At 38.5% G+C, this 24,402-nt stretch overlaps 1 protein-coding gene across 24 annotated transcripts in view; it reads right to left on the reverse strand.

The window, feature by feature from the left end:
- nrp1a (neuropilin 1a) overlaps positions 1-24,402 on the reverse strand; it is a 453,654-nt gene that overhangs the window by 132,875 nt on the left and 296,377 nt on the right. For 12 of the 24 annotated variants that reach the window (XM_073940109.1, XM_073940107.1, XM_073940105.1 and 9 more), the window contains one exon: positions 99-273. In XM_073940109.1, coding sequence (XP_073796210.1) covers positions 99-273 — 175 coding nt within the window. 24 annotated transcript variants of the gene reach the window in all.

Below are 24,402 nucleotides of genomic sequence, written 5' to 3' on the forward strand. Positions count from 1 at the left end.
CTCTCTCTCTGCCCCACCAGATGAGTGTTCTGCATATACTCCATCAGCACCAGCAGGTGGCGCAGCTCCACACAAAATACTGAACGCTCAACACTCACTTGCACTCTCGGTCTTCCAGGTCAAAGTGTGGGTTGAAGTTGATCAAAATCCTCTGGTTGGGTCCTGGAGCTGTAATCACCCATATGCATTTCTGAGACGGGTAGTAAGATACTGGATAGCCGGGCGATGTGAGATAATTGGCACTAGTGATCCTGATATTGTCTCCACATTTGTCTGAAAGAACAGAAAAGACACATTATCACGCATGCTGGAAGAAAATACCAACATGTTGCTTTCTGAATGCTTTTCCTTACGTGGAGTATTTTCCTTATGATGGAGAATTAAAAGAGAAAGATTATTCAGTTCAATCAGTCTCACTACAACACATGATTATGTTTGTTTATCAACCTAAAGTGAAGCCATACAATAATAAAAACAGCTTTTTAAACACTCTTAACACTGGATTTTCTTCTAGTATCTATTTCCCACAGTGCATGTTCAACATCACATTGCCTAAATGGTTTATTTTGTAACACCTCATACAATAGCACTATTGTGGTTTGACATAAGAATGACTGTGCCGTTTCTCTCCAAATACTCTCTGAGATACAATCTCCTCTAGTCATTTCTGACCCATTTCTAAGCACTAAATAAAGGCTTGATATTTGCGCCTACATTTAATGTCATTATGTGGGAGGGAAGCGTGACCTTTGTCTGTTAAATATTTCATTTATTTGGTCCCTTCCACAGCGGATCAACACTGAATTTCATCATATCCATCAACAACAAACAAACTTACAGAGTAAGCGCATGGCTCAGGGTCTGATGGAGATGTTTACACACAAACACGTTGTCTTTTTTGTTTGTTAGAATAAAAATGAACACATTCAGACCACAGATTCGTCAATTTCAATGTAAATTCATCAACAAACGATGCAAGCAATAAAAACAGATCAAGATATTTGAGTTTCTAGGTTAAGCATACATAAGGATAACTAAATTATCCAGATGCATTACATTGGGTAATGTGTAACATGTTAAAAAGGTCATTTCACAGGGATTATAAATGTATTAAATTTAGATTTTTTTAATGAATAATACTTAGAGGTTTTTAATAGGTGGTTAGTATGTATAACAACTTTTTAAAGCTTAAATTGGGTCAACACTCATAATTTATTCCATGTGCTTAAAGTGCTTTGGCGACTACCTTGTGTCCAAGTCCATATTCAGACAACAAATTTGTCAGTTTCAACGCAAATTTGTCGACAAATGGAGCAAGCAAAAAATAAATAAATAAATAACAGATCAAGATTTTTAAGTTTCTAGATTAAGAATACATAAGCGATCCAGATGTTTTACATTAGGTAAAGTGTAACATTATTTCAACAGGAGTAAATGTATATATACTTCAATGAGTAATCCTTAGATGTTTTGAAATGGAAGTTGATAATCCAAAATGTGAAATAATATCGATAACAACTTTTTAAAACTCAAATTTGGTATATTGAATCATTCATTTAGTTTAATAATGTAGTGCACAACATGCATGACTTATTCCACGTGCCTAAAGTGGTTTGGCGACTATCTTGTATCCAAGTCTACATTAAAGTGACCCGAGAAAATGTTGCTAGAATCCCACAGGATTTTTTAGTCTGGACAGGCGTGATTAAGATACACACTTTATCTGATTTACATACAGGAACAGAAACATAAGAAGAAGAATACAAATGGCCTAGTCAGTAATAGCATAACTTTACAAGTTAATAACATTATTACACCTATTTACATTCAAACCTAAATGAAAATGTATAATTGTAGATCATAAAATAAAGTCACACAAGCATTATTACGATTCACTGGAATATTTAATGCTTTAATGTGGATATTTTTCTTAAGATTACGATCATAAACCCTAAACTTTGGAGAAACAAGACTTTATGTAGCACTTTATATTATAAATGTTTATTAAGAGTACTAATTTAAACGTATTGTAATGTTTAACATCTGAGTAGCAGATGTGTATTAATATAAAAAGAGGCTATACTGTCGCCTACACATTAAAATACGAGTGTCTAATATTTGTAAATATCTAAACGCATGCACAATAGAGGCTCATTTCGTAATTTAGAAACCATAATGTAATAAAGCAAGTCAAATGAATGAGATGAAATATAATATTTACTATTTTGTAAATAATAGCTATGTTAATTACAGATACACGCATGTTTTGGGCACAATCACACCGCGCGTTTTGTTGTACGGTGTTATAAATACGAGCTGGATCTCAGCGCGGATTTGTGAAATGGTTTTGTCTGGTCATCCAGAGCCAGAAAGCGGCGGCAGGTGAGAGCAGGTGACCAGCCCGAAGTCGCAACCCCTCGTTAACAGGCTTTACCCCTCATCTAATCCCAAGAAAAAGTCATTAGACAGCCGTCAGTTTCAGCCGACACTCACCATTTTTGAGAGCACTGACGATGAGAAAGATTCCCGTAAAGAGGATCAACACTAATCCACAATGCATCCTCGAATCCTGGAGTTCGGAGTGCGGAAAAATAACACAAATTTGGCAAAAAACGATGAGACAATCCTCAGATGGTCGTATTTGGGTAATTCCTCTCGCGTGTAAAGAAGGAAACCGAAAGAGCGCGCAAAAGGGTCTGAGAGCTGTAGAAATGTGCGGTTTTGTGCGTCTTCAGGTCGCTCGCATCCTGCCATTCAGCTCTGGTTTCCTCTGCGCTCTCCCAGACCCGATCCTCTCTCCTTTGCCATTTCCTTCGCCCTGTTAAAGAATGACAGAAAAGGGAAAAAATCGTTGCAGTTCCGCGAAATAGACGAGTAATCCTGTGCGCAAAGACAAGAGAGATCGCTAGACTTTGGCTAAAAAAGTGCGGCTTGGATACGAGATTCAGCCTCCGCGTATAGTAACCCGGCGTTCTGCTTAGTCTCAAAATCGGAGTGAGGAACACAAACATCTGGCGATTGGCTTTGCCATAACAGCGTCTTAAACAAGGGATACACCCCCTAAATTACGCTTCTCTTCTTCCTAGAGTTTGTTGCTCTGCCGTGTGCCAGACGCGCAGGGGATTCTCATTGGTTTGATTACACATATGCAAAAGCCCGACCTATATGGAGCCCAACCTCCCGTATAAAAGAGCACAGAGACCCCGAGCTCTCCGCGAGACACCGTCCAGCCCTCGCGCGCTCTGGAAGTGCTCTTGATGTCGGGATTGCGGTGTAACATCAACGTTTAATACACGCAACAACTACTAGATTGCAACAACTACTAGATCAACTATCTGGATTGAAGCATGTGCACCTTCTGAATTGTATCTACATTATTTGCCAATGCATGTTCACGCAAACGCATGCAATGTTACCACAATTGGCATTAACACGGCGTGTTTTACTCCCGAACTTCCTTTAACATGATGCATATCAAGCGAAACATGAATATATGACAGGCATTCTGCATTTTAAAGATATATAAGATTAAAATCTGTTGCAATCTTGTATGTTTAACACTGCAGTGTGTGCACAAATACAAACTGCAGCAGTGAGACTCCACATAAGTTGATCGCATCGATATTTCTTCATGCTAAACGGACTAAGCCTGTCACTTCAACCGAGTCCTTCCTGCTCAGACAAACAATCAGCACTTGCCTACAAGCTGTCACCCCCGTTACATCCAGCAGTAATGCAGTACGATCCGGTGACCGCGATCGCCCAGTTATCTCCAGTCAAATCCATAAACATCAGCGTCTCCGAACAGCACTCAGCGTTCAGCAACTCTCATTGTATCCGTCATTTACGCTAAACCAAGCAGTCAGCGCGAGGAAACAAACACAGGGTCCTGCAGTACAGAGTCAGCCTAATATTTTGCAGTAATGACCGCGCACTTGCTCATGCAGTGGATATTAAAGCACCGGAGGAAAGGCGGACAGCGGGCTTCATTCCGCAGGAATCCGGGAGAAGTTGCGATCACCGCGGACTCCATGATCCATATCTCACGCCCTGTTCCGCGAGGCTGCCCCGGCCAAAAATGCCGCCTACAGCTCACTCTATCCTCTCTCCACAGAAAAAAAAACAAAGCATGCAGATTAATATAAAACAATCAGAGGGTTAAAATCATAGCTCACACTATTAAAATGCTGGGTTTGCTGTCATCCAATGTTGCATGAGGTCAAATCAAGCCAGACATTGAATTAAAAAAGGTCTCATGTAAGTTTAATAGACTTAATATAAAAATCATCATTAAAATTAATGCATTAAAATAATTAATAAAAATAAAGTTGTTCATTGTTAGCATGTTAACTCATGATGCATTAACTAATGTTAACAAGCATGAGTTTGTATTTTAATAATGCATTACTAAATGTTGAACTGTGTAAATAAATAATGCACAAGTATTGTTTATTATTAGTTTATGTTAGTAAATACATAACCTAATGAAACCTTATGGTGTGACCGATTATTTATATATCCATATCTGACCTAATGTTGTCTGTATTTGACCAAATGCTGGGTCATGAAAACCTTTTTTAATTGCTTCCTCCTTAAAAACATGGTATATATTCAAATATATTTTAGCAATGCACAATTCAGAGTATTACAAAGAATTAACTAGCTTAATAATCTACTACTTAGGTGTTTATTAATTGTTATAAGGTAGAAGTTGGGTTGCGTTTTGGGTATGGATAACGGACACAGAATAAGATCATACTTTATAACTAATAATAACCCTTTATAATAGGCAGGTAAGCCAGTAGTCAATAGCATGCATTGTGACCTGTATTTTGTTTTGTGTGTATATTCACACTGTGAATGGTGGGTTCAGCAAAAGTGGGCCATCAGTTATTGCCTTTAATCAAAGGACAATCAAATATAGCAGTCATTTTTATTAAAGATGCTTTCATTCTGAGAGAGCGCATGATGGAAGATCCGCCCTGCTAATGATTTTATGCTGGCTTATGAATGATTACGGGATGATCAGTTGCTGAAGGTCTCTTATTTGTTTCTTAAACGTGGATTTAGGTGAATGCAGGTGTCAGGACTTGGTTATTATATTGTTTTTCATGTCTTTTATTTGGACTTTGTCATGGTGGTCAATGTTTTTCAATCTTTAACCTTTAGATCAGGGGTCACTAATCCTGTTCCTGGAGGCCCGGTGCCCTGCAAGGTTTAGCTCCAACTTGCCTCCACACACCTGCCTGGGTGTTTCAAGTACACCTAGTAAGAGCTTGATTAGCTTGTTCAAGTGTGTCTGATTAGGGTTGGAGCTAAAATCTGCAGGACACCGGCCCTCCAGGAGCAAGTTTGGTGATCCCTGATCTAGATGATTATCAAATGGACTTTGTGATGACTTCTTTGATGGAGCTGGAACATTATTAAAAAAACCTTAACTATGATGTAGATTGATATGAAATTGGCATAAGTCATACTACTGTAAAAAATTCTGGTTCGAAATAATTCCTTTATGTTGTCCAAACACAAATTGATTAAGTTATTTACAATTATATTATATTATATTATATTATATTATATTATATTATATTAACGATCAAGTTGCTTTTACAAATTTAAGTGGACTGAACAAAAACATTTATGTTATCGCCCATAAACGTAAGAATTGTGTTGATTCAGCTCATTATAAATAAGTACTTTGACCTAGCAGCAAAAATCTTTTTAACTGTATATAATGATAAAAGGTTTAAATGAAGACAAATTAGGAGATGAAATGTACTAATATAAAGTACATAAATGGTAAAAATATATCATCTATTAGTCATGACAGCATATGTTTTTAGTTCATTGTAACTTACTAAACTAAGTTAATTATGTTAACCAAGCTGTTTTAAGTCAGTTTAACATAATATAGGTTTAATTGACTCATAAGGTTAATTTGATTCAGCAATAAATAAATAAATAAATAAGGCAACCAGGCTTTTTTACAGTGTAATAATAACATCTAAATTATTACTAATTACTACACAGTAAAAATTCTGGTTGCCTTAAAAGTTTTAGCTGAATAAAATTAACCTTATGAGTTTATTGAACTTTTATTATGATAAACTGACTTAAAACAGCTTGCATAACTTATAAAATTAGGATAGAACTTAATTTAATAAGTTACAATAAACTAAAAACATATGCTACCATGAATAATTCAATAAACAATCTTTTAAATAATAAAATTAAAATCATAATTATGAGCTATATATATGTGATTGCCATAAAGCTTCAAATTAGCTAGTAACTTCTCCCTCCAACGCAGAATTGCGGTGATGCATGCTTTATTTTGCGTCAGTGTAATCATTTGTACAGGGTATATTCATTAGACAGCGCATTGCCAGATGACGCTGTTCACCAGTGTTCTCACGTATTTAAACCCCAAACTTTCAGTGAGAGACAAGTCCATTAAACTTCTCTATTCCGAGTCTATTAAATTCCGCATGAAAATGCACCCAGTGTTAATTCATTGAATCGGATTTGGTATTTTCCACTAGGTAAGCCTGTAAGCTCAATGAGAACTTTCCAAACGCTGAGAGACAAATGTAAAATCCCCTGAAATATGTGCTGCTTTGCTGGCCGAATTCTTCTCACTGTAGGGTTGTGTTTTAATTTCAGACTTCTGAGATAAGTTGCCGACACATATCACACAAAAGCGGGCTTTGTGACTTCGATGGTTCGCGGTGCTGGACGGAAACGCAAGCCGCTCTGTGCGCGCTTTCTCCCGTTGTGCAGCTCCGCTCACACCGCCAGAGAACCAGCAGCGCTACTGCGGGGAAGGGCTTAGCTCATGAATATTAATCAGGCGACGCTGACGTTGCTTGGTAACCCCTGTGGAGCGTCCAGTCACGTAATCGATTTAATATTCATAAGTTAAGACCTTCAACAAGGCGGGAAACATTTTATTCACAAACAAACAAACATTCGCAGCCTCTTTTCCACATTAGTTTTAATTATAAGCAATGTACTGAGTAAATCTTCTAGACAGGACTTCTTCTAGACTCTAAATATCACAGATAAATCTTGCTTATGTACAGTAATTGCTTTATTTGTGTTATTTATTAATAATTTTTTATACTTTTATATGTATTTATAATTTTTAATTGAGATATTGTGCCATAATTATGATGCAAACTTCTCACTTGTCATAATTATAATAATAATATACAAGTCTAAATAATAAAGCTGAGTCTAAATTATGAAATCTAAATCTACATTATGAGTACTTATTTACTATTTTTAAATGTCATAAATATAACTAAAGATTTGTCATAATGATTTACCATAAGGTTTTATTGTCTTGTATATATATATATATATATATATATATATATATATATATATATATATATATATATATATATATATATATATATATATATATATATACTGTATGAATTCTGCACAAGAAAATAATAATATCTATATATTTTTTTGGGGGGGGGGGGTTAAATTTGACAACATTTTTATGTAAATTTGTTGAATTCAATTCTGTTTAATTAAAATTTGAATTATGCACAGTAAAATAATATCTATATATGTATTTTATTTTCATTTTATTGATTTTTAATTTCATTTAATGTAATTTTGGGCAGTGCGGTGGCGCAGTAGCGCTGTCGCCTCACATCAAGAAGGTCGCTGATTCATTATTTATTAAATTACCCATTAAATGTATTTTATTAAGGTCTACCCCTATCTGAATCCTAAACCCAACCATCACAGTAACGTACAAACAGTAATTATACCAAGTATAATTCATATTATGTATTAAATTACCAATTAAGTGTATTTATTAACATCTAATCTAACCACAATCCTAAACACAACCATCACAGTAATGTAAAAACAGTGATTATACCAAGTATATTATATATTATTTATTAAATTACCCATTAATTGTGTACAGGGTTACAAAAATTATGCTAGATAGATGTCAGCTGTATCCCTTATGACATTACCCAAAACAGCATTAAAGCAACGGGAATTCTGGGAAAGTGAATTTACGGTTATTGACTGTATATAAAAAGAAAATAGTAGGTATAAAGGAAACTTACTGTTAACCAGGTTAGAGATTTTTACTGTAGTATATTTACAGTTTTTTACCATTGTCATTTTTACAGTGCACAGTGTGTCTGCATGAAGATAAAATAAAGTCTGTTTTCTGATAAGATCCGGGAAAGCACTTCAATTTAAGGATTGCAGACTTATCTAATGATAAAATATGGATGTATACACAGCTGTATCCCTTCTAGACTTTGCCCCAAATATACATAAAAAATGAAGCAAAGGGAATTCAGGGAAAGTGAATTCACGGTTATTCACCACCCAGATTTTGACTGTAGCATATTTACAGTTCTTTACCATTGACATCTTTAATAAAGTCCATTTTCTGATAAGATTTGGGAAAGCACTTCAATTTAAGGATTGCACACTTATCTAATGACATGTTTCTTAAACAAAGGCACCTCATCAGTTTACCACCAATCACTATTAGCAATGCATGGCACTTCTGCGGACGCTCCAGAAGGAGAACGAGCGAGGGAGCCTTTCTGTAAGATTGTATTTGACTCAAGTCTATTCTCCAGGGGGTAATAAAGGCTCTGTAACAATAAGATCAAGTCATTTCAGAGACTCCACGGCTGCCGTATCTAAAACGCTGGTGGTTGTGCGCAACAATAGAGAGTCCATTTAACAAATTTGCTCTTTCCCGTCCTGAGTTATCTTTCGTACATTCCTGAGGAATAATTAGCACAGAACAAAGGCGCACATTCCTTCTGTCTGAGTGCATTTGGGTTCGCTTAATGCAACTTTTCTCTCAGTGACCACTCAAAAGGACAAAAATAGGCATTGGTCTGATTTAAGGTGACTACACTGTAAAAAAATAAAAAATAAATAAAGACGATTGCATTATTTTTTTTTTGCTGAATCAAATTAACTTTTTGTCATCTCAACTTACATCAGTGAAACAGGTTAAAATTATCAAGTTCAACTTTGTATAACTTTTTAAATGCTGTAGTTGCCATATTACTATATAATTATTAAAAAGAGAAAAAATATCTAAATAAGTCGAATGTCATATTTTCTTCATGTTAAAGGCCATGCTGTATGTGTAGTTTATAATGTGCACTGTAAAAACAAAAAAAACTGTAATTTCACAATTTATTTCCGGCAGCTGGGGTGCTGGGAGAAAAAACCTAAAATAACGGGCATTAAATTACAGCAATTTACTGTAAAATAACAAAAATTGAATAACAGAAATTTAATAGAAACTTCAATTTAAGTAAATTTCTGTAATTTAATGTCTGTTATTTTACAGTAAATTTCTGTAATTTAACGGCCGTTATTTACGTAGTTTTTTTTTTTTCAGCACCCCAGCTGCCGGAAATAAACCGTGAAATTACAGATTCTTTTTACAGTGTAGTTTTTTTTGGCTAATAAGAAACAATAGAATATGTTCTGAGTGTTTGTTAGTAAAAGCGCATCAAATTGGGGTTCAGAAAACAGCCACAGTTCAGATTTTATATCACAGAATGAGGGATTATTGCATTGGGATGGGATCTGATTTCTCTAGGGCCATCACTTAGTCTGGAGTTTTTACATTTTTACAGAGGTCATATGATAAAAAGGCAGACATAACAGTATGTCTCCATTAACAAAATTCTCCTACGTGGCCAATAAAACAACACTATAAAAAAAGAAATGTTAAGTTGACTCCGAATAATCCCGTCCGAATACATTGTGTAAAGTGATAAGCTTCTTAATGTGAGTAAACCCATTGCCTTAAAAGCAACAAGTTGACTTTACTTAAAAAATAAGGTAAACCAATTGTAACTTGGAACTGTTAAATTGGCTTAACTTAATTTTGTTCACTCTGAAAATGTTATTAACTGTTTTCAATAAAGTCAACTAAACACTTTTTACTAGTTTTTATTTACTAAAATAACCTTGCAGTGAACCTCGTATTATTTATCAATTCATTCATTTTCCTTCGGCTTAGTCCCTTATTTATCAGGTCACCACAGTGGAATGAACCACCAACTATTCCAGAATATGTTTTGAGCAGTGGATGCCCTTCCAGCCGCAACCTAGTACTGGGAAACATCCATTCACACTCATTCACACACTCATACACTACGGCCAACTTAGTTGATCAGTTCCTCTATAGCGCATGTGTTTGGACTGTGGGGGAAACCGAAGCACCCGGAGGAAACCCAAGCCAACACGGGAAGAACTTGCAAACTCCACACAGAAATGACATCTGGCTCAGCCGGGACTTGAACTAGCGAGTATCTTGCTGTGAGGTCACAGTGCTAAACACTGAGCCACCGTGCTCCCTCATAACCTTGCATTAATATAGCATTGAATGCATAAGTGTGGTGATTTGTTTTGGAAAAATTGGCATTGCAATAAAACGGCCACACAATTTGAAACGCTGTCAATTTTCTTAATAAGTCATGATAATTTTAGCCTCTAAATGAGAGGGTGTGCCGATCCTCATATCTGCCAATGCTAAAGCCACATCAAACGCCGGGTTTGTTTATTTTTGAGGTTTTGGACCGCCATTGCTAATGAAATAGCATTTACCGCATGAAGTCTCTAATGTTCACTTCCATCTGGGATGAAACGGCACCATAAAAGCTAATATAAGTGACTGGCAGACAGCACTGGCATCATCTGACATGCAGGATGTTTGACCTCGAGTATTCAGAAATGTTCTGATTTTCTCCTAATCTTTCTGAAAAGTTTCATGTAAAACACCACAGTTGCTGCGCTTCTGCAATAAAACGGTTCAATTGGTAAACATAACAAACGCTACTCTAAATACACCATTTGATGTGGATCCCAAAATGATTCACTGGAAGTTTATAGTAGCAGCTATGGTTTTTATAATAAAAGCAGTGGCTGATGATCTCATGCTGTTTTCACAACAAATGCTTGTTTTAAATGTTTGAACATTTTGCTCAATGTGTTTGTGCTCTTACACGTTCACAATATTTATCTACACTACCTGACAAAAGTCTTGTGGCCTATGCAAGTTTTAGGAACAGTAAATAATAGCTGGACTTCTAGTTGATCATTTGGTATCAGAAGTGGCTCATGTGAAAGGCAAAGGCCTCTAGATTTTGCTTATTTGAGCACAATAAAATCTGATCATGCCTTGATTTTCAGTGATTTGATTAGGACAGTAAAGTCTGACTCTGCTTAGACTAAAGTCTCATCACTGAACAGAAATAATGTCCAGTATAGAATATAAAGTCCTGCTGCAGTGGAGACAGAATGAATACTGTGTCTGACCCCATCATGAGCTTGGAGGACTGCATCCATACATCTCTGACATGACTCAAATCACTGATTAATAAAGTCATCTGGAATGAAGAAGAAAGCCTTCAGCAGGACTCCCAGAGCTCATCAACATTCTTTGGATTCATCTTCAACGCCTCCTCCTCAATAATGTTCATGTCTGGTGACTGGGCTGGCCAATCCTGGAGCAGCTTGACCTTCTCTGCTTTCAGGTGCTTTGATGTGGAGGCTGAAGTATGAGCAGGAGCGCTATCCTGCTGGAGAATTGTCCCTCTCCTGTGGTTTGTAATGTAATGGGCAGCACAGATGTCTTGATACCTCAGGCTGTTGATGTTGATCATCCACTCTGCAGATCTCTCGCACACCCCCATACTGAATGCAAACCCAAACCATGATTTCTCCCTCACCAAACTTGACTGATTTCTGTAAGAATCTTGGCTCCATGTATGTTCCAGTCGTATTTCTGCAGTATTGGTGATGATTGCGATGCAGTGCAACAGATGATCCATCAAAAAAAAATCCACCTTCTGAGACTTTTCCAAATGATCAAGTAGAAGTCAAGTTATCATTTGATTCTCTTACAACTGAGATCCACAACAAGACTTCTGTCAGGTAGTGTACACCTACATGCCTTCAGACTCCCTGGGTTTAAGGATTGATTAAGAGTTTGTACCCTGTTATCAAATTTAATACATAACATGTAAAAGAGGAACTGACATCATACAAACTCACACAAACTAACACAAATGAGTTCAAATGTAAAATAGTTACATATGCATTGAGATTGCCTTTATTATCTAGGGAATAACTGGATCCAGTACGTTGAATAATTAGAAAGTAATGTTAAAGTGATGAGCCCCATTCACACAGGGCTCATTTACTTTGAATGGATGACGTCAGGCGTTGCTGAACTGCATTGTGGATCCATGGGCACCGCTTTAGTGGCGTTGCTCGCTGCAGAGGTTGGGAAATTCTCAACTTTTCAAGCGCCAACGGAAGTGTCAGCCAATCAGATCACTTCATGCAAATACCCCAGCTCAGACAGTAGCCGATTGCTGACTAATTTCATTGGCTGACACTGCCCTGACGATCACGCCTCAGCAACTTCAGACACGCCTTCAGTCAAGTGTTGACACTGAAGCCCCGTGTGAATGCATGGTTACATGTGTATTACTTCCTAACAATTCAACTCATACATATACTCTGGTCTCTACAGCTTCTCCACTGTTCAGATGTTGTATCTGGGACTTTATCTGTCAGGTCTGCTCCTGTGTGTAGGAATAATATCTTACACATCCAATTCAAAGCCTTCTGTTGTGTTTTGATGTGATTTTGGACTGTTGTAGCTGTGAAATAACTCTAATCATTCAGCGTAGTGATATGGAGCTCAAAACCTGCTGGGACTACTTTAGCTGTGCGTTTATCTGACAATAACAGCATACCTCAGAATTCTCATTAGCAAATCCGATTCAAGCATGCAGCAGCTCTGTGGTATAAAGTTATTCTGTAAATAAAAGCATTTAAAAACAGCCTGAAATCACTGCGCTGTCTCCGGAAAGCAGAAAATGATTTTCTTTTGCACTATTTGACTCTAATTACATTTTTGTCAGAGGTTTGTTTATATGCGCGTGTCTGTGTGATCCGAGTTCGGCAAACATCCCCCAAACTCATTTAATATGACAAACTTCCAAGAGCTATTTTAAGAGCTTCATCAGAGCTATCAGTAAAATCCACACAGAGGCTGGTGTTTCCTTTCATCCGCTCAGCTTTTTGCTCTTAGCGTAGATGCGAAGTCTACCGAGAATCCCTTGATTAGAAAAGAGAAGAGATAGAGAGAAAAAAAAAACTTCCAGAGTCTATTGATCCACCGGGACCCCAGCAGATCAAGACGGAGAGCGGCGCTCACAAAATCAGGGCATCCGGAGAGAGAAGCACAACTGAAATGAAGGGAGCGTGAGCTGAATGTAGTTTGTTTTACATCACCATTACCATGGTATTGCAGTAACCAGGCGACTGCTATGAATCTCACAGTTGATGCACGTTTCACTGCAGTTGAAACACTGGGCTCTATTAGTGTAATAGTGTAAGCACATGGTCTAACGTGCACACTGTAGATGTACTTAGGATGTGTCGCATGACACTTTTGCTATTTTAAATACAGGAAAATCGGTCTACGTACCAGGCGCATGAGATATAAGTGTGACGTAATGTGCATTAAACCACTCAAGAGTTTCATCTCTCATTACCTTTAAGACGAGTTACATTCGCACCATGGCGGAGTTGCTATTTACATGGCGGACTTTATAAGTGGAAAAACTGAACGCTTTACTAGTGAGGAAACAGATCAAAGCCTGAGCTGATGGAGATGGTAGCAACTTTTATATTGTGTAGATAACACTAATGTTTTATATTTGAACTCTGCTGCACCTTCATGCCAAAACAACATTAAAAAGCACGTCAAAAATGCTAATTGATTTGATGTCTTTTGATTACCTTGATGTCAAAACAACATCAAACTGACATCTAACATTGGCAACAAAAAACATGTAATGTAATGTGTATTTATTAATACCACCAGCTATTGAAGGAGTGGAGAGACAGTAATAGAGACAAATCAGTGGATAGGAAGGCCATGATCGTAAGGCCAGGACACTGGGGTTACACCCCTGCTCTTTACAAGAAGTGCCATGGGATTTTTAATGACCACAGAGAGTCAGGACCTCGGTTTAACGTCTCACCTGAAAGACGGATCAAAATTGATTACAGGACAGTCCTGTAATTGATGTTTTATATCATTGTTAAATGTCGTTTTGACATCAAGGTAGTTTACATGTATCGTAGAGATACAAAATGCAATGTATATTTGTAATTTCTGGGATTCTTTGATGGTCAAAAGGACGTGTTTATGTCAAATAGACGTAAAGGTTTTGGCATCAAATCAATTGGCTTTTTAATGTGTTTCTCGCAGATATCAATTTGATGTTGTGCTGCTGGATATCCGTACATTCATATTTAAAGATATTTCTGTGCTGCTGTGCATCCCTATTTGGTTAATAAGCAACATGCATGCACATATGGACCAGCCTATCAGTAATGCAATTAAAAAGTGTACAACAATAATCAGCGGCATTGACTTTAGGGTAGTATTTAGCTGGTCAATGGTGTATTTCAGTAGCCTCCAAGTGCAAAAACAATGCGCCTTAACACACCTCCTAATCAGACCACTGGTGCACAAATAAGTGCTGATGTATTTGCTATTTAAACAATGTGTTTACGATACCCGAACCAGCCTGAAACTAGCTAAAAACACTTGTGTTGCATCTGAAGATGAAGATATTTCTGTGCTGCTGTGCATCCCTGTGTGTGTAATAAGCAAAATGTATGCACATTTCGGACGAGCTTCATACTAATGCAATTAAAAATACTTGTTCAAATCTGTGCTATTGACTTTGGAGCAGTTCTGAGTTGGTCTATTTCAGTTGACTCCAAATAGAAATGGAACGACAATAGACTTTAACACACTTCCTAATCAGACCAGCAAATCAACTGGTGCACAAATAGGTGCAAATATATAAGCTATTTAAGCACTTATAATAACTAAATCGGCCTGAAACTAGCTAAAAACACTTGTGTTTCATCTGATGATAAAGATATTTCTGTGCTGCTGTGCATCCCTGTGTGTGTGATAAGCAATGTGCGCAAGCATTTTGGACCAGCTTATCACTAATGCAATTAAAAATACTTGTTCAAATCTGCATCATTGACTTTGGAGCAGTTCTGAGTTGGTCAGTGGTCTATTTCAGTTGACTTAAAATAGAAATATAACAATAATAGACTTTAACACACCTCCTAATGAGACCAGCAAACCCATTGGAGCAGAAATAGGTGCTAATGTAGTTGCTATATGAACTACCTATTGCAGGATGTGAAAGTAATACCTGCGCCAGGCTGAACCCCCACCACCCCCGCTTGTGTTGCATCTGACTCTGCACTGCACTGGATACACGATAGCGCCCACTGACTCAAATGACCTGATTTTGTCATGGAGTTTGTCTTCATCATGCAAAACTTTGATGCCTAATCAAATGATTGGCGCTGAAAGGGATGATCGGCGCTCAAAGGATTACACCGCACAAGCTTTACCTTCCCTTTAATTGGATGGCAGAGTCGAAACCTCAACATGAAATGGAGGATTGCTTTCATTGCAACATTTCGGCACACTCGTCGACATTTTGCACGTATGAAAAGAGACAGACGGGAGTGAAATATTCCACTCACACATCTGTATGCAAGAGCTAAAAAGTCAAAAGAAACTTCATAAATATGAGAGCGGCAGAGGTGCGTCTGACAGCAGAGTGTGATGTAGGAGGTTTGCTGCTGAGATGAAGCAGTTTCAGCTCAGATTGAAGAGATGCGTGACTTTTTTGTTGCCGATCCGTCCGACTCGGAGTGTGAAGCATCACTTTGTGAGCGTCGGCCTTTGAACGTTTCCCTCATGGCGGAGACAGAGTCGGGCTGCAAATGAGACGGATCCTCTTTTGATCTTTCTTCAAGTCAGAAAGAAATGGGCCTGATATTTGGGAATGGAGAAGTTCAGCTTATCTACTTCTCTATGCAAAAGGAGTCAAAACTAAACCCTCCAAACACCAGACCAGTGGCAGAGCCAGATGTTTACATCCATGCGTTTAGCTGACACCTTTATCCGGAGACAAATCAGGCACTGAAAAGTTTTAGAGTTACTCAGAAAAGTGCAAGCTAGAAGAGAGATGAAAGACAGCAGAGAAAAAAAGAAGTACTGGAAAAGGACTGAAGCATGGGCTCAGACGACACACTAAATGTATCTACACTGTCAGAAATAAAGGCACATGAGCTGTCACTGGGGTGGTACCTTTTCAAAGGGTACACATTTGTACTTAAAGAGTTCATATTTGTACCTAAAAAGTATATATTAACACCTCAAAAATTTAAGAGGAACACTTTTGTACTTTTTTAGTTTTGCGCTGTCCTGAGATCAGCCATGAGACTCTCAGGCCCCGTTTACACTAGTGCGCTTTAGTTTTAAAACGGCGTTTAAGAATGAAAACGATCCGCGTCCACACTCGCGTTTTACCCAGCGTTTCTGAACTGCTCTCCGTCATCACCAAAATGCTGAAAACGCACATCACGTGACCACACACACACACACACTCTTGGGCAAGCGCTGCAGCCCATCTACCCAGATGAGAGCTCTGCTAGTCGGACTTCTCATCAAGCATCTCCCGCTGGATCTAATCTCACTATATTTATTAAACGTGATATTTCATTCATCTTGTCGTCTTTATCTAACGATATATTCCCCGACTTTGGAATATATCATTGGAATCGATTACTTGTTCTCAGGTAACGTGTTTTGGCTGAGCGCAAAGATAAGTTAATGATTAATTTAACCACGTGGACTATCTGTATATTGACTGATCGCTTGCCTTTATTTCCTATAATGTATAAACTTATTATTTGTTATACTGTTATAATGGCCATTATTGATTATTAAAACTGATATTCAGCAAAAGAGAGGCTGTGTTTTGTATTTTCACTGAAAATGAAAGGAGGCAGTTGTTATCGGCTCCGTTATGTTATAAATATCCACACAGTGAAGATGACGCTCATATATGCAGCACGACGCCTCAACATTTCTGCTGTCTGTTTAGTTGCTAATACTAAAATGAAAATAGGCAGTTCCTTAAATCATGTTTACATTTTATTGTTGAGAAAGTGAAACAACGTAGCCAGGGTGATGTGAATGAGGTTATAAAGTACACTGTTCCCTTTGAAGATTTACCCGTGTCCTCGGTATAGTATTTTCCATATCAAACTGAGAAGAAGAGACTGCAGCCTTGATCAAACTTGCGAAGTCTGAACTTACAAGGAGAAAATGCAGGACTGAACTGTGTGTTAGGCTACTTAATATTGAGGAAAAGCCCCAATCAGAGAGGCGAATGTCAGCAGCCCCGCCTCCGTTTTCAGATGTCTCCGTTTTTCATCATCCACAGAGACGGAGCAGCAGCGTTTCAGAATGAAAACGGCCTCTCCAGCGTTTTCGAAACGCTCCGTTTTCGGCGCTCGAGAACTCCGGCGTAGTGTGGACGGATGGCGTAACCGTGGCAAAACTTATTGTAAAAACTTAGTGTAAACGGGGCCTCATTGTCTCCGTCCAGCATGTGTGTGTTTACTCAGTAATTATCACAGCAGGTGTCCGAGCCTGACCACATCACAGTCCACACACTGACCACAGTCTGCAAGAGCACAGATTAACAGATACAGCAGAGATTAGAGCTGAAACAGGAGAACTCAAACCCCCGGCGCTCAGGGTTTGGCTAATGTTTGATCCCTTCCTGTCAGCTTTCTGTCGCAGGTCATGAGAATCAGCCACTGTTTTACAGAGAGATCACTTACATCCGATGGAGGAGATAACTTGATTGACTTTCATTGAAATATTCCCACATTTTAGTTGAATCAATTTAACTTTTCTAGTTATCTCAACATCAATCAAACCGACTAAAATATGAAGTTAAATGTAAGTAGTTGAATCCTGATTAACTGTATTCATTAAAATAAAGCACTATACAAATATTTGTTGCCCTTACCTTTTTTGTCATTCATTCATTCATTCATTTTGCTTCAGATTAGTTCCTCATTTATCAACTGTCACCACAGCATAATGAACCGCCAACTATTCCAGCATATGTTTTACACAGCGAATGCCCTTCCAGATACAACCCAGCATTAGGAAACACCCACCCAAATAAACACTCATACACTACGGTTAATTTAGGGCTTGTTTACGCTAGCTTTAAAGTAGTATTCATTCATTTTCTTGTCGGCTTAGTACCTTTATTAATCAGGGGTCACCACAGCGGAATGAACTGCCAACTTATACAGCACGTTTTTATGCTGCGGATGCCCTTCCAGCTGCAACCCATCTCTGGGAAACATCCACACACACTTATTCACACACACACTACCAACTCATACATTACGGAGAATTTAGCCTCTTCAATTCACCTGTACCGCATGTCTTTGGACTGTGGGGGAAACCAGAGCACCCGGAGGAAACCCATGCGAACGCAGGGAGAACATGCAAACTCCACACAGAAACGCTAACTGAGCCGAGGCTCGAACCAGCGACCTTCTTGCTGTGAGGTGACAGCATTACCTACTGCGCCACTGCCTCACCCTTTTAAAGTAGTTTTTTAGATTTAAAATGCAGTCTGGTTCGGCTCAGCGGCCAAAACAGACTTCCGCCAATGAGTGATGTGGATTTTGTCACATGACTGCATTTTGGTTCTTTTCAAATGGTTCGGACCAAAGCAATCAGTGTGGTGTGAATTACACCCAAAGACGGCAGAAAACGCCGTCATCTATTGCTCTTGATCTGGAGCAAATGAACCGAACCACAGATGTGAACGCACCCCTAACAGATGAACTGAACTGATGGGCCAGATCTGAACTGAAGGGTACATTTTCAGCACTGAAAGCATTAACAGTAAGAGCAGCTCGGCAGTCAGTGAGTCTACAGCTACTGTTACAGCAGACTCTGAGTAAACAAAGCCCCTCCTGACAAACAACACAGCCAGACAGACAAACAAAGACATGCAGACCCTCCTGAACACACACACACAAACACACTGATACTTACATACATGTGCGCACACACACACACACACACACACACACACACACACACACACACACGCACACACAGGTTGGTTTATCAGCAGAGGCAGAGCTGCAAGTGCTCCTCAGAGAATGTTCAGTATCTGCTGTGTTTGTTGTCTTGCGGCCGGAGCAGATTGAATGTGGCAGCGTAATGTCAGAGCGCTTCAGCTGTGAATATGTTTCAGCCGCCTGTCTATTATTCCTCAGCCTCGCTTCACTTCACACACACATGACTTTCAAATACTAATCAGCCTGTTTGAACCCTCAAGACACACTGCAGGCCATTCCACACAGGACAGACACATCAAACCCAGAGAAATGCAGCATTTATAGGAAGAGAATTGCACTTCACAAGTGTCTTGGACCGTTAAAATCATTCATTCATTCAGTCATTCATTCATCCAATCATTCATTCATTTATCCATCTATTCATTTATTTAACCACAGAACCATTAATTAATTAATTAATTCATTCATTCATCCAATCATTCATTCATTTATCCATCTATTCATTTATTCAACCACAGAACCATTCATTCATTCATCCATCCATTCATCTATCCATTCATTTAGTTATCCACACATCCATCCATCCATTAATTCATCTATCCATTCATTTAGTTATCCACACATCCATCCATCCATTAATTAATTAATTCATTCATTAATTCATTTAACCACAGATCAAATCATTCATCCATTGATTCACTCAATCACCCAGCCATTCATTCATATATCCATTCATTATTTATCCATCCAACCACCCATCCAATCATTCATTTATTCATCCATCCATCAACTTTATTATCCATTCATACATTCAACCGTGTATTTATTTATTCATAATACACCCCATCCATTCTTCATTCATTCACCAATCCAATCGTTCATTCTTTCATTCATCCACCCATACAATCATTCACCAATCTAATAATTATTTCATTCGTTCATCCATCCATCCACCCATTTATCCAATCATTCATCCAATCCATTCATTCATCCATCCACCCATTCTATAATTAATTCATCCACCCATCCATTCGTTAATTAATTCATGCATGCATTCATTCATAAATCAACCCATCCATTCATTTACAAATCCAATCATTCATTCTTTCATTCACCCATCCATCCATCAAGGCAATAATTCATTCTTTAATCCACATCCAATCATTCATCCACCCATTCGTCCGATCATACATTTACCTATTCATCCAATCATTCATCCAACAATCCATTTATTCATTATTACAACAATCCATTCACTTTTTCATTCATCTACCCTTCCAATCATCCACCCATCCAATCATTCAATTCATGCATTCATTTATTTATCCACACATCCAATCATTCATTCATGCACCAGTCCATTGATTAATTCATTCATCCACCCACCCATCCAATCATTTATTCATCCACCCATCCAATCGTTTATGCATTAATCCATTGACCCATCCATTCTTCATTCATTCACCAATCCAATCATTCATTCTTTTATTCATACATTCATCCACCCATCCAATCATTCATTCATCCAATTCAAAATGTACTGGTACTGCTATACTTGTAGGGACACGTGGTCCACAACATCAGGAAAACAAGGTACACACACAAACATTTTTAGTTCTGACAGTTTTTTTAAAATACAGACTCAATGAAGCTGCGATGCAAGCAGAGCATAAGAAGATTGAGTGAATTTTGAGAGTAAAAAAGAGAGAGATTGAAATATGTAGGATGAGTGTGATCGGGGTTAAAGGTCACTCAGTGGCTGTGATTTACACACCACAGTTCATCTCTCTACATGTTCAGCTTCAGTCTCTGAACCCTGAACAACTTCTACCTCCGTCACATTTTACGCCCAATTATAAGTCGCTTGACGAGTCAGTGTGTTACACAAAAGCCCGAGTGGATTATGAGGACGTCTTCAAAGCACAGCAGAGAAATTGGTACAAGGTCTTGATGGGTTTCTGTCTGAAGGCCATCAGCTCCTCATGGTCTGCCATTATAAGAGTTCAGTCTGTGTCTCTAATGCACACACGGCCGTCTGACTCCACTGCAGGGCGTCCCGTTTGTGATTTTACGGTTCAGAAGGGTGGTCAGCAGGGCCTTTTGTGAAATGTGAGAGTGCTGGCCAACAGTCTGTGTGTCACTGTGTCAAAAAGCCTCATCATTTGGAACAGAGCCTGAAGCTGTGTTTACACAGACAGAGATCTGCAGAGACTATACATGCTGGAGGAATGACCACTGAGCAGCCGTGTCATCTGTCTGTCTGTCTGTTTGTATATGTATCTATCTATGTGCCTGTCTATGTGTATGTTTGCCTGTCTGTCTATGTGTCAGCCTGTCTACATGTTTGTCTGTCTGTCCATGTGTCTGTATGACTGTCTGTCTATGTGTCTGCCTGTCTATGTATGTCTGGCTGTCTATGTGTCTGTCTGTCTGTCTGCCTGCCTGTCTGTCTATGTATGTGTATGTTTGTTTGTCTGATTGTCTATGTGTCTGTCTGCCTATGTGTCTGTCTGTCTGTCTGTCAGTCTGTCTGTCTATGTGTCTGTCTGCATGTCTGTCTGTCTATATGTCTGTCTGTCTATGTGTCTTTCTGCCTGTCTATGTGTCTGTCTATATGTCTGTCTGTCTATGTGTCTGTCTGTCTGTCTGCCTGTCTGTCTATGTATGTGTATGTTTGTTTGTCTGATTGTCTATGTGTCTGTCTGCCTATGTGTCTGTCTGTCTGTCTGTCAGTCTGTCTGTCTATGTGTCTGTCTGCATGTCTGTCTGTCTATATGTCTGTCTGTCTATGTGTCTTTCTGCCTGTCTATGTGTCTGTCTATATGTCTGTCTGTCTATGTGTCTGTCTCTCTTTGTGTCTGTGTGTCTGTCTGTCTTTCTGTCTATGTGTCTTTCTGTCTATGTGTCTGTCTATTTGTTTGTCTATATGTCTGTCTGTCTATATTTCTGTCTGTCTGTCTGTCTATGTGTCTGTCTGCCTGTCTATCTGTCTGTGTCTGTCTGTGTATGGGTCTGTCTATTTGTCTGTCTATATGTCTGTCTGTCTATTTGTCTGTCTGTCTATGTGTCTGTCTGCCTGTCTATGTGTCTGTCTATATGTCTGTCTGTCTATGTGTCTGTCTCTCTATGTGTTTGTGTGTCTGTCTGTCTATGTGTCTTTCTGCCTGTCTATGTGTCTGTCTATTTGTTTGTCTATATGTCTGTCTGTCTATTTGTCTGTCTGTCTGTCTATATTTCTGTCTGTCTGTCTATGTGTCTGTCTGCCTGTCTATCTGTCTGTCTATATGTCTGTCTGTCTGTCTATGTGTCTGTCTATATGTCCGTCTGTCTTTATGTCTGTCTGTCTGTCTATGTGTCTGTCTGTCTATGTGTCTGTCTATTTGTTTGTCTATATGTCTGTCTGTCTGTCTATATTTCTGTCTGTCTGTCTGTCTGTCTATCTGTCTGTCTTTATGTCTGTCTGTCTGTCTATGTGTCTGTCTGTTTATGTGTCTGTCTATGTGTCTGTCTGTCTGTGTCTGTCTATGTGTCTGTCTATATGTCTGTCTGTCTGTTTATGTGTCTGTCTCTCTATGTGTCTGTCTGTCTGTCTGTCTATATGTCTGTCTGTCTATGTGTCTGTCTATATGTCTGTCTGTCTATGTGTCTGTCTGTCTATGTGTCTGTCTCTCTATGTGTCTGTCTGTCTATGTGTCTGTCTGTGTCTGTCTATGTGTCTGTCTGTCTATATGTCTGTCTGTCTGTCTATGTATCAGTCTATCCAGCTATATTTCTATCTGTCTGTCTGACACAATTTAATTTCACAGTTGCTTTTAAATATGAATATTATTAGTAATCTCAGCAACAGTTAAAGACAGGAGCCTGAGAGACTGCTTTAAAGGGACTGTTTACTATCTGAGTCCCTGCAATGCATTGCCAGGTGTTTGGTTATGTTCACCTTTGAGTGAATCATGTCTGCAGTGTCTAGTGAAGTCAGATGTCAGCAGTGATTGACACACTGATGCTGTTGACCCTCTTTGACCCCATTTGTTTTGCCCATGCTCCTCTGATTCAGCGATACGTCTCTGTCAGCTTTATCAGTCTAGACTTGCGTTCACTAAAGCCTGTGTGTTGTTGACTCCAGATGCGGGCCTTGTTAACCCATCATTATCTTTAAGATATACTCTGAATCGATGTACAAATGACGACGAATGTGACCCTTTGTTTTGCAGATCATGCTCATCTGTGGGAGACGCTGCCGTGACAGTCTCTTAATTTGTCTCTCTCGTCATCATTTGTACTGCGGCCACTGACTGACCCAGCAAACATGACTTGTATTGATCACTCGGGGCTCGGGTCCTGACAGTGACACATGGCAGCGGCGCTCAGAGGAAAAACACAACGAGCTGTAATGTATGTCGTACATATGTCTGATGAGCTGCGGACGGACGAGATGGATGTGCTGACCTCCATTATGGAGAAAGTGAAGGCTGCGTTTCATCAGGATTCATGTGCGGACGTTTGTCATCCTTGAACGCCAATATGTTGAGGGCCATTTATGAAATGTGTTATTGATGCTGCATTAATGATAGGAAAACATTCGAAACTGGATCATGTGAATCAGCAAATCATTTACTGAAGACTCACTCTGAATGGATCATTTGAATCAGTGAATCATTTACTGAAGACTCACTCTGATATGATCATTTGAGTCAGTGATTCATTCTCTGAAGACTCACTCTGAAGAGACAGTTTGAGTCAGTGAATAATATACTGAAGAATCACTCTACACAAATTATTCGAATCAGTGAATAATGTAATGGAAAATCAGTCAAACTTGATCATTTGAATCAGTGCATCATTTACTGAAGAATCACTCAAAATGGATGATTTGAATCAGTGAATCATTTACTGGAAAATCCCTTTAAATTGATGATTTGATCAATAAATCATTTACTGATGACTCACTCAAAATGGATATTTTGAATCAGTGAGTCATTTACTGGAGAATTACACCACATTGACCATTTAAATCAGTGAATCATTTACAGGAGACTCAATAAAAAAAAATTATCATTTGAATCAGTGAATCATTCACTGGAGACTCACTCTACATTGATCATTTGAATCAGTTATGAATCCATTAATGAGAAAGTGAAGGCTGCATTTGCGGAAATCAGTGAATCATTTACAGAAGAATCCCTCTAAATGGATCATTTGTATCAGTAAATCATAAACTGCAGACTTATGAAACTCTGAATGATGTGAGTGGATGATAGGAATGATAGGAAAACATTTGGGAAAATCTCGATCATTTGAATTTGTGAATCATTTACTGGAGAATCACTCTAAATGGGTAATTTGAATCAGTGA

Source organism: Danio rerio, chromosome 24 (genome assembly GCF_049306965.1).
Source record: "Danio rerio strain Tuebingen ecotype United States chromosome 24, GRCz12tu, whole genome shotgun sequence".
In the NCBI taxonomy this organism is placed as follows: Eukaryota; Metazoa; Chordata; class Actinopteri; order Cypriniformes; family Danionidae; genus Danio; species Danio rerio.